Raw genomic sequence first — 12,533 nt, 5'->3', positions numbered from 1 at the left:
GAGGAGCTGAACTGAGACCAAGACCCCCTCTTCCATGGTGAACTTGCCCTATGATATCACCAATTCGAAGGGCAGCCTTTGCATCCTCCACAGCTTTCTTTGCCGCCCACTTTCTTCCAGTTTTCAACACAGGTGCTGCCTCCCTTATGCATTTGTTGCGTGACTCTACTAATGTCATTTCCAGTCTGACCTTGGCGCACTTAAACTCCTCGGTTAGAGCGGAGACTGGTAGCTGCAGTATTTCTTTACCATAAAGTCCCACTCTGCTGAGGCAGCATGGAACTCCCAACCATTTCCTGCTGTATGAACTGATTAAAGCTTCAAGCTTCTCTACTGTTGTCAAAGACACCTCATACACAGTCAGTGGCCACAGCAACCTCGGCAGTAGACCAAACTGAAAGCCCCAGAGTTTTAGTTTGTCTGGTAAAGCGCTGCTGTCTATGCTCTTCAACCCTTCCACTGCTTGTTGTCTAACTTCTCCCACATGAACTGTGTCCTTTAGATCCCCGTCATACCATCTCCCAAGACTTTTCACTGGCTTCTCAGACACTGTTGGTATTGCCTCACCATTAATGAAGAACATTTTATCTACTACTTTACCTTTAATTATAGAGATGCCCCTTGATTTAGTGGGCTTGAATTGCATTCGTGCCCATTCAATGTTATTGGTTAATTGGTTAAAAGTGAACCATGTTCAACAACATTTATTTGACCCAAATTAAGTCTTTAGCAAAATAAGAGTTGCTTGAGAGGTATGAGAGGCCAGTGTTGTCTTTTAAATCACTAAAAAAGGATCTTCCCAGTTATTTCCACTATGTCCCGGCCTGCAAGCTGAGGTCCACTGACTCAGGCCTGCTGCCTGACTCAGAGTGCTCGTTTAGCTTCATGGCCCTGACTCTCTGGAACTCTCTCCCAGCTTTAGCACGTGCAGCTCCCACTATCGCTTGCTTCAAATCAACTCTCAAGACCCACTTGTTCTCTCTTGTTTTTAATGTTCTCTAAGCCTGGTATCTGTTATTAGCTGTTGTCTAAATTGCTATTTCAGGTTTTTTACTCCATCTTATTCATATGATTCTGCTTGACACACGCATCCACAATGTTTAGAATTCACATCCTAGCCTTTTATTTAATTTATTATGCCTGTATTTAATGTATTTGCATTGCTTTTTAATGTTGTATTTAATGTACTATGCCCTGTATTTCACTGTATTTAATGTATTATGCATTGTTCCTCACTATCTTGTAAAGCGCTTTGCGATGGAGGTCTACTATGAAAGGCGCTATATAAAATAAATATTGATTGATTAATTGATTGATTGATTGATTGATTGATTTATCATATCTTTACTGATAGATCAGAGGTACAAAAAGATATTTTAGAACCTTGATGGAGATATATTTGTTTAAAAAATGGTTTGATTGAATAGAACTGATTGTACAAAGAGCTTTCGTGTTGGAAGTGAGGCAGAGAGATCAACAGATGGTGAGTTCAGAAGTCGACAGACGTTTATCCAGGTGCCAGTGATGACAGAAAGAAGCTCCTACCAGCTGGTACACCAGGGTGTAACCATTAAACTGTCCCTCTGCAACACTCTGCCCTTTGGGAATGTAACAAATACATCAGTAAGAAACATCACATAGAGCTTAATACGGTATTTCTTACATCTATTAGGGCAAGACTGTTGCTGGTTACTTTGAGACCTGTATTGAGGCCATATTGATATTAAACTTCTGAGTTTTAAAAAGTCACCGGCATGTGGTGACTAAAACAGAAAAGGATATACAAAGTGAATATAAATAACAAGCAGGATACCTTAGCTGTGATACTTTATACTCTTTCCCAATTGCTGTTAAAGTCTTTATCATATTGCAAAATTAAGTATAGGACTTAACATGATTGTGGGATACTGCAGCTTTAAGATTATAGTGGTAATTAATTAATATCTACTGCTAATCTTCCTTTTGTACACTCACTGAAAAATCCTTGAGAAATTATTGCCACAATGCCCTGAGATATTCATAATGGATAAGACTATGATTAGCAAAAATTGGCTGGCCTCATTTTTTCACATCTTGCAAGTTGCACAAGATTGCACCATGACAAACCTGCCCTGTAATTAGAAATAGAAAAACTGTTTGTTACCTAAACAAATGCTCACAAATGGGCTAATATCAAACCATTTATGTTCTGGCTTTCAGATTAAACATAGACTTCTAAAGTTTAACACCCAAAGATATTGCACATTTTAAAGTTAAACTTGATATCAAAAGGGTTTTTGAGTGGATAAAATCCATGTTTTTTTAAAACAGCTTTTCTGATTGAGGCTTTGTGCTGTTTGTTTATCCAAACTGTACATTCTATTGTTATGGCAAGATAACAGCATTTGGAATCCCAGTGAATTCAAAATGCCAGAGAGATTCCAAAACTGTAAAATCGAATGTGACAGAGGTGCAACACCTCCTCAAACAGCAGCATACACAAATGGGTTAAAAGATTGAAGACATAAAGGAATTATTTTTAATATGTAACCAGACTAAGCCAGTTCAGTGCGATAAGGGACAGAACTAAATATTAATTTCATAATATATATCAGGTTCTTTATATTTTGAGGGTACAGCAAGACAGAATGAAAAAATAATTCAAGGATGACAAAACAGAAAGTTTACAGCAGCTTGTTTTTTAAAAAAATATGTGTGTGTGTGTGTGGGGGGGGGGGGGGGGGTAGTAAATATTTCAAAGTATTCAAACACTCAGATTAAAATCTTTAAACTAAAATTCCCCTTTAAAGCCTATGCAGCACATTGGAATGGACGAAGAGAAATACGCCGCCCCCTATATACATATACGGTGCCTATAGAAAGTCTACATCCCCTTGAACTTTTTTAACATTTTTTTCCACTTATCTACACACCATACTCCACACTGTTAAGGGGAAAAAAGTTTTTATTGAGAAAAAATTATAACTGAAAACTGAAAGATCATAATTGGATAAGTCTCCACCCCCCTGAGCTAATACTTGGTGGAAGCACCTTTGGCAGCAATTACAGCTGTGAGTCTGTTGGAATAGGTCTCTACCAACTTTGCACACCTAGATTTGGCAATATTTGACCATACTTCTTTACAAAACTGTTCAAGCTCTGTCAAGTTCCTTGGGGAGCGCTGATGGACAGCAGTCTTCAAGTCATGCCACAAATTTTCGATTGGATTTAGGTCTGGGCTCTGACTTTGGCCACTCAAGGACATTTACCTTTTTGTTCCTTAGCCACTCCAGTGTAGCTTTGGCTGTGTGCTTTGGGTCGTTGTCATGCTGAAAGTTTAAGCTTTCTTGCAGAGGGTAGCAGGTTTTCCTCAAGGACTTCTCTATACTTTGCTCTATTTATTTTCCCTTCTATCCTGACAAGTGCCCCAGTCCCTGCCGATGAAAAACATCCCCATAACATAATGCTGCCACCACCATGCTTCACAGTAGGGATGGTGTTCTTTGGGTGATGTGCTGTGTTGGGTTTGCGCCAAACATAACTCTTTGCATTTAGGCCAAAAAGTTCCATTTTAGTTTCGTCAGACCACAAAACTTTTTACCACATGGCTACAGAATCTCCTGAGTGTTTTTTTGCATATTTCAAACGGGATTCAAGGTGGGCTTTCTTGCGTAATGACTTCCTTCTTGCCACCCTACCATACAGGCCAGATTTGTGGAGTGCTTGAGATATTATTCTCACATGCACACTTTGACCAGTCTTGGCCATAAAAGCCTGTATCTCTTGCAAAGTTGCCATTGACCTCTTGGTAGCCTCTCTGATCAGTCTTCTTCTTGCTCGGTCATCAAGTTTGGAGGGACGGCCTGATCTAGGCAGGGTCTTGGTGGTGCCATAAACTTTCCACTTCTTAATAATCGTCTTGACCGTGCTCCAAGGGATATTCAAGGCCTTTGATATTTTTTTATACCCATCCCCTGATCTGTGCCTTTCAACAACTTTGTCCCGGAGTTCTTTTGAAAGCGCCTTGGTGGTCATGGTTGACTAGCAGAGGGAACCTACAGGAACTACTGAATTTATCCTGAAATCATGTGAATCACTTCAATTTAACACAGGTGGAGGCCACTTAACTTGGTGTGTGATTTTGAAGGCGATTGGTTACACCTGAGCTAATTTAGGATTGCTATTACAAGGGGGGTGGACACTTATCCAACCAAGCTATTTCAGTTTTTATTTTTAATTCATTTTCTACAGATTTCTAGAATATTTTTTTCACTTGGAAGTTGTGGGGTAGGATGTGTAGATAAATGAAAAAAAAATTTCATGGATTTTAATTCCAGGCTATAACGCAACAAAAGGTGAAAATTTTGAAAGGGGGTGTAGACTTTAACAACTAGCACCCAGCCCTCCCAATGATGTTTTCCCCCAAAGTCCAGTGCTGAGTAGTCTGTTGCAGCAGCTCCAGTCGCAGTTCCGTGCTTCTTCTTTAAATCAGTAGCGGTCTGCTGCAGTCAGCTGGACGAGGGGCTCTCAGGCTCATTAAGATTATGGTGCTGATAAAATAAAGACAAACAAAAGAGAAATGTAACTACCCAGTGTAACAGGGGAGAGCTGGACTGACTGTCTCGCGCATCCGTATTACTGCAGGTAGAGGGCAGCAGTCTCGTGGGATCCACCTGTCGGTCATGGCGATGACACAGAGAGGTGGGAAGAGGGTGTGTGTGCTTTCCCTCTCTCTGAGTGGCTGGGGGGCGGGCCTTGGGAGACTGCTCGGCCCATAAGAACTGGCTTGGTTGTGCACTCGGGTGGCCGTGTTGGTGGAAATACAGTGTCGCTGGCAGAAGAGACCAGAGTGAAAGATGTACGGGGAACCCTGGCCAACCCCAGTGTATAGGCACAACTGAGTGTAGGACGGAGACCCGTGCTGACCGGCTTAGAGGCAGTGGGGGCACTGCATAAGCAGCACTTTTGTTTGTAGTTTTATTACTGTGTTTTATTTTCCCTTTTTCTTTCGCCTTCTATTTTCCCTTTTTCTTTCGCCTTCTGTTTTCATTATTATTTTTGAGCACTTGAAGGTGCACGGATTGGGATACCTGTGTTGGTAACTCCGTGGTCCTGGTTTACTGTCGGCAGTATCCAGACCACGGACAACAGCGCCCTCTGCGGGCTAAACTAAATAAAAATAAATAAATAAAATAAATAAATCTGGGCACCTATGCGGTGTTTGCATATGAAATCTTCTGTCTCCCGTGTCAGTGAATAACCCCACCCTTCCACACCCAGACGCAGCTTGTTTTTACAGAAATCACTAAGCAGCAGGCAAACAAGTTAGATTGCTAATAATAATATTGTAACAGATTCCAGCGGTGGAGCAAAGATTGAGTATGTGTATAAAGATGAACAGGTGCTTTTATTCGGAATGCACACAGGTCAGGAACCGACAACACACTACAACCTCAACCTGGCCAAGCTCTCTTATATACAGCTCAGCCGGACCTGGCTGGAGACAACCAGGCATAAATAATAAACAAAGTAATACATTTGTGTAAATGAGCTCAGAAAACACACCTAACAGATCCAGACATAACGCAACGAATGAGAACTAACACACTCAGTCCACAGTCCAGGGACAACGCCCCCGTTCCTGCTGCAGCTGCTGCCTCTGACTGCACAGCACTGAACGGTCCTGCCGCCACTCTGTTACAATATTCACATGCATGCACAGTCAGTAACACTGTTAACACAACACCCAGCTTCTATGAAGCAGCCCAGCTCTCAGTTGTACACCATCTCTGAGCCCTCTCCTTGCCAAGGCAACCCTGTGCCGATCACCACAGGTCTCTGGTCAGTATCTCTCTCGTGGGTTGCTTCTGTAATTAGTCAGGTCACCATATCGTCTCCCTGGGGCTGAAACCTTTTTTTACCAATCTTGCTTGCCCCACTCCCATTTCGTCTGGGACCGTGTGTCTTACTCCATTGTCGCCTGCCTTGGAGCTGTGTGCGTCGCTCCTGTTGTTGTCTGTCTGGTTCTGTGTGTGCCTCGCTCCGTTTCCTCTGGCTAGCTAGATAACACCTTATGACAGGGCAGAGGCCCAGCACAGTTAAATATGTGTTTTTGTGGCTGGCAGCCATATTGGCTCAGTAGAGGAACAGCCTGGAGCCAAGATGACCACCCTTTTCACAGCCACATGTTAATTAAGTTAAATTGGTTTGGTGTGGTGTCTTTCTGGGGAGGTTAATTCACTGATTGATCAATTAGCCTCCTGGAGAAGACAACACTGTATTTAAGAACAAAGGGATGTGTGTTTGGGGGCTGAGATGGTTCAGTGAAGGTGTTGTCAACCCTAAACAGTAAGAGAGGTTAGTTCAGGTGCCGAGATAGCCGTGCTTGGGTGCTGTTTTTTCTTAAATTATTTGTTTGTTTAAACTTTTTGTTTTGTTTGTGATTGTCGTTCCACGGACTCTGTAATGCAACTATGGCTTGAACAAAGACACACCTCTGATTGGTCAAGTAAAAGTTTGTGTTTGACTAGCATTTCTCACACAGCTAACAGTATTTAACATGTCAACTACAGTTTGAGCTATAACATTTGTTTTAAAGGTCGAAAGAAAATTTCCTTTCAACAACAAACATAAGTCTGGCCAAAAAAATAATACTTTGCTGTAAGTATGCTGAATAAGTGAAAGTAGGTTTTGGGGGATTGTACAGTATTGTATCAGCAATGCTAGAAACCCCCTCAAAAAACAAAGCCAGCACTATTTGGCAACATCTTAAATTAAATGTGATATATTTAATTCTATAGTTACACAGATGAGCACACCAACAATAGTAATTGCAGGTACGCAAAGCGAACACCATCACTCAAAGAAGGGTTAACATAACACTCCCAAAATATTCTGTTAATTTCACACAATGGCAACTTTTGAATACAGAACAAATGGCTTCTTCTGGCTAAGAAATCTTGTAGTTTTGTATCATAGCACTTTTGCACAATCATGTGAAGATAAATCCCTCCAGTGAAAAAAAACAATATGTTTCACAGTTAAGCAGGCATATTAGTGCTTGTAGAAAAATGGATAAACTTGAGACACCACACACTTATCAGCTTTAGTTTCACAATCATAATAATAACGCACCTACCTTAGTTTTGTAATTAGCCCTTGGCTTAGTGACAAACATAGCATGTTGGATTGTAATATGATGATGGCTGACTTTACCTGGAGAAAAACACAAGGATCCCTGTGAAGTATAGGGCTTGATCACATTCAGTAGGTGACTGCAGCAGCTTCACTGGAGGAATGAATTAACGTGATTTTTTTTTTTTTTTTTTTTTTTTTGCTAGTTCCGAAAAACAAATGCCAAAGTCAATAGAGTTTGAAACATTTAAAACAGAAGTAAACATGTACATTGCTATAAAATAAATCAACAGCCAACACAGAAGTTAATAATTTATTATTATTATTATTATTATTATTATTATTATTATTATTATTATTATTATTATTATTACTAACAACTGTCTCACACAGCGTTTGTGTTTTAATCATAATTGTGGATGTCTTCTTCTGTGTTTACTACTCATGGCTGCTAGGCTGAAGCTCCAATGTGCCCCTTACTGCTGCTCTCAGGCTGAGCAGTTTACGAGTCTCAGAATGCGAGTATCTTCCACGTATCTGTGGGAGCGCCTATTTTTAGCTAAACCTCACCTACTTTTAATCCTGCCTGCCCTGAAGCGCATAGCTGTGCTCCAGAAGTGTGCGCACATTTCTCTCTCTTAAGCATTTAGTGCCAGTAAACCTCCGCAGGAAGAAGGTTACAGGCACTGGAGCACAATCCGAGATTCATACACTTTTCTATGAGTGGGACGAATTCTTGATCAAAATAATGATCATTTCTTCTTATTCTCTACACAAATTCTCAAAGGGTGCAGCTGAATTATATTTGTTGTTAAAGTAAACATGATTATGGAACACTGCAGTTTTAAAATGACTTGGGTAAATAGTTATCCTGTATCATATGTAATGCTGCCTAAAACTAGTGTTTTCTGTGAAAAACCTGTTACACTAGATTACATTGTAAGTGGCCTTTCCAATGCGATTAACCTCATTCATCATTTTATTTGAAAAACAAAACTTTAAAACCTACAAAAAAAATATAGCAATTCTTTTTTTCATAAAGGAAATGTAACACAGAATGACTTAACACAAGGATTTTGCTGTTGATAAATGTATTTATTTTAATAAATTCACAGTCTGAACAGAGTCTGTCTTGACAAAACATAATTTAAGATAATTCAGACTGTTTCGATCGCGTTAACCTCCTCCTGGAGCTGGAGCTGGAGCTGGAGCTGGAGCGGGGGCGGGGGCGGGAGCTGGTGCTGGAGCTGGAGCTGGAGCAGGGGCTGGAGCGGGAACAGGAGTTAGAAAAGAAAGCATTCGAAGGAGAGTAAGTAAGGAAGTCAGATCATTCCCTTGTGATGGATTGGATGGATTGAATGGAATGGATGGGTAGGATGGAATGGATGGATAGAAAGGAGGTGGATATGGTCTGAATCTGAAGCCCTGTGGAAGAAAAATAAGAAATAACTAGCATACAAGCATACAATATGAGTTCATATATTATTATTATTATTATTATTATTATTATTATTATTATTATTATTATTATTATTATTATTATCATCCAGAAGATGGTTTGGAGAATAGCTTCTGAATGTCATCTACTTTGTAGCAGAAGAATTAGGCAAAGTCATCAGGTGTAAAGGATGAGAATTGGGGAGGGTGGGGGGGTGAGGAGAGAGGAAAAGGTGGAAAAAGTCAGTGGGGGTTGTTAGAGGAGGACAGGAAGATAGATTGATTGTAAGAGTGTTTGGCAGCGGTGAGGGCTGTTGAGAAGGAAGAGAGGAGGGAGCACTAGTGGACTAAATCAGAGGGTAGCTTGGATATACTGTTATATTGTTAATACTCGAGTTTCAAAATCCAACTACAAGTGTTTATTTTATATAGTCCATCTGCACTTTCATTCAAAAGAGGGAAAAGGCTGGAATTCTGATAAGTTGCTATGTAACTGACTGATATAGTACATAACATGATACATGAATTACTTTATTTTAATCATATTCAGTCAAACCCTTTAAGACGGTTACACTAACCTGGCAAAATAAGCATTCAAACGCACTATCATTATTGATAATTCTGTTCTGACCTGTGGACCTGAAATACAGTACTAAGCATAGCTTTAATTACAACTGTGTCTAATAATAATAATAACGGTATACCAGAAAAATCTACTAGAGTACAACTCATTATAAAAATTAAAAACCATAACTATGCTCATTGCAGTGTTCTGTATACTGTATTGTGTTTGGGTCTAAACATGTCAACACTGTACACCAACCTACAGTTCTTACCTCTATGACTGAAAAATGTGATTGAGATTAATCAGAGTGTGAGAAGAACGAAATAACACGTGATATAGTCAATTATTATAGTCCTGCAAATTTTTAACCATCTTTGAACACCCTGAATTGTGTTATTGCACTTGAAATGTATTTGCTTACGATTGTAAGTCGCCCTGGATAAGGGTGTCTGCTAAGGAATAAATAATAATAATAATTTTATATTAACCAAAGTGGTTATCATGAATTTGCCATGTTGAATCCTATTATATTCTGTCTCTGAAAGAGTATTATTAAACAGGTTTTACTGTAAAAGCCTCTGGTGTGTTGAGTGTAAAACATTGGCAAGAAGTAATACTGTATTGCACTCACTTCATGACTTGCTGACCGCTCTTCGATGTGGTGGTCCTCAGAAACCTTTTAAACAGAAAAAGATCTTCATGAACAGCAATTCACAAGTCACTTCACCATGTCATTGCAATTTGCTGTGGCTGGACTAATCTAGATAACAAATGATAGCTACAGGAAATTTAATTGAATAATGAAGGCTTATTAGAAATTGGGGGATTTGTAAAAAAATTACAATCTCTCAGATCAAAACCATGTGAATTCCATTAATTTCATTCACAACTGAGGCATTTATAGTACTGTATATATCTGTTTTGAATGTTTTTGAAATTGGTAGAACCTACCGGAAGACAGGAACAAAGACCCACCAGGCCGATCAGCAGAATCACAGTCCTCATTGTGCAAAACGATTCTGTAGGATAAAACAAAATTAATAATCATAATAAAAAAAAAAATGTCCTGGGAACAAAATATTACTGTGTTGAGTATTTGAAACTTTAACAATTTCTGCCATTATTTGCATGTGTGTATTGCCTAGCATGATTGTATCACTCAGATCTGTAAACCTCATTGTTATGGTATACTGTTTTGTATTATATATTTTCTCCATTTTAGTATTTAGTTGCCATTATAAACTTTAAATAACTTTAAACAAGAACTGACAATTAAAACTTAGAAATCTAAATACAAGACAGTCAGATTAATACAAAAATGATTTACCTTTTTTTCCTGAACAACGTAGAATGTAATAAAATATTCTCTTATTACCTGCGATCTGTGATTGCTTCAAGTTTTTTTGCAATTTATAGTTAACTTAGAAAAATCAAGAACCAATCAGATCACAGTTATTGTATAGTCTTATGATTCATATATTGTGAATGATAATTATTTAGTGGGATAAAACAGATTCATTACAATTATAACAAACCATGAACTCTGAAAATGTGTTGCTTAAACATTAAATAGCAATTAGTTTAAAGCCGCTGATCTATTATATTAGTCAATAGCATCTATATATTTCTCAATTACCTACAGGTACATTCATTGTAATTATCTATTACAAAACATGAAACTTCCCATCTGCACTTCTAAAACAACTAATGGCAAACTTAGCTAAGTCAAATGTTTTCGTCAACCCTCCACATACTGTACTGTATGTTGTTAAGATTTCCATTACACGAGAGTAGATGTTAAAACTTCATGCTGATTTGAACTCGGCTCTCGCCAAGATAAGCACCAAATAAGACGTAGCTTTACAGTAAACTAATGTGATCCATCTGTGTCTGTCCATTTGTGTTTCCTTCCATATGATGATGTAGATCTCCTACTGTCTGGTGTTGATGGCTAAAGTGTAATGCTGGCTCCAGGGATCAGATTATTTGCCTCCCTGGTGCATCAGCACACACAACGGCTGCGATGCTGGCTCCGGGGATCAACCACAGTGCGGTCTCCCCAGCGCATCAGCATGACATCCATCTGGATTGAGCGACCAACATCTGCCAGCATTTTCCAGTCTCTTGCAGCTTCCGGTTGTCCTGGCCGAGGATTGGTTTTAACACCTTTTCTTGGTGGTTGCTCTCCTGGGCGGAGGAATGTTGTCTTTTGTGTGTAATGTTTTGATGGACCTGGTGGCAACTTATTGGTCATGTTACGCTTGTCTTCCAATGCTAAGGCCAAACATTGCAGCACCTCGTCATGGCGCCAAGTAAACCGTCCTTGGCTAAGAGCCACCTTACATCCTGTCAAAATGTGCCTTAATGGTGCAGGTGATGAACACAAAGTCCTCTCCTACCCAGAGGTTTAGGTTCTGTGGTGATGGGAGAACATCATATGTTGACCTGATGAGGAAACTGATCCTGCTCTGTTCCATTGACCATAGGTCTTGCCAGCCAATCTTGTGTTGTTCCACACTCTCCCATCTCATCCATTCTCCCTGCTTGGCTTGGGAAACGGCCTTTACACACCTCATCCTCTCCTCCTGCTTTTGCACCTCATTGACTACCAGCTTCCTCCGTTGAGCTGGGGCTACCTTGTGCCATGTAGGAGGAGCTGAACTGAGACCAAGACCCCCTCTTCCATGGTGAACTTGCCCTATGATATCACCAATTCGAAGGGCAGCCTTTGCATCCTCCACAGCTTTCTTTGCCGCCCACTTTCTTCCAGTTTTCAACACAGGTGCTGCCTCCCTTATGCATTTGTTGCGTGACTCTACTAATGTCATTTCCAGTCTGACCTTGGCGCACTTAAACTCCTCGGTTAGAGCGGAGACTGGTAGCTGCAGTATTTCTTTACCATAAAGTCCCACTCTGCTGAGGCAGCATGGAACTCCCAACCATTTCCTGCTGTATGAACTGATTAAAGCTTCAAGCTTCTCTACTGTTGTCAAAGACACCTCATACACAGTCAGTGGCCACAGCAACCTCGGCAGTAGACCAAACTGAAAGCCCCAGAGTTTTAGTTTGTCTGGTAAAGCGCTGCTGTCTATGCTCTTCAACCCTTCCACTGCTTGTTGTCTAACTTCTCCCACATGAACTGTGTCCTTTAGATCCCCGTCATACCATCTCCCAAGACTTTTCACTGGCTTCTCAGACACTGTTGGTATTGCCTCACCATTAATGAAGAACATTTTATCTACTACTTTACCTTTAATTATAGAGATGCCCCTTGATTTAGTGGGCTTGAATTGCATTCGTGCCCATTCAATGTTATTGGTTAATTGGTTAAAAGTGAACCATGTTCAACAACATTTATTTGACCCAAATTAAGTCTTTAGCAAAATAAGAGTTGCTTGAGAGGTATGAGAGGCCAGTG

General features: G+C 40.0%; 1 protein-coding gene across 1 annotated transcript; it reads right to left on the bottom strand.

The window, feature by feature from the left end:
• Positions 1–8,207: 8,207 nt before the first annotated feature.
• Positions 8,208–10,508, bottom strand: LOC131700634 (uncharacterized). Its single transcript, XM_058999171.1, has 4 exons — positions 10,443–10,508; positions 10,067–10,134; positions 9,747–9,791; positions 8,208–8,538 (listed from the first exon to the last, which is right to left on the bottom strand). Exons 2-4 carry the CDS (start codon positions 10,118–10,120, stop codon positions 8,290–8,292), a joined length of 348 nt encoding a protein of 115 aa, XP_058855154.1. The 5' UTR covers positions 10,121–10,134; positions 10,443–10,508; the 3' UTR covers positions 8,208–8,289.
• Between the last annotated feature and the right edge of the window lie 2,025 nt (positions 10,509–12,533).

The sequence above is a fragment of the Acipenser ruthenus genome, chromosome 2 (assembly GCF_902713425.1).
Source record: "Acipenser ruthenus chromosome 2, fAciRut3.2 maternal haplotype, whole genome shotgun sequence".
NCBI lineage: Eukaryota > Metazoa > Chordata > Actinopteri > Acipenseriformes > Acipenseridae > Acipenser > Acipenser ruthenus.
The sequence above is the reverse complement of the archived record's forward strand: the minus strand, read 5'-3'. Positions and strand labels throughout refer to the sequence as shown.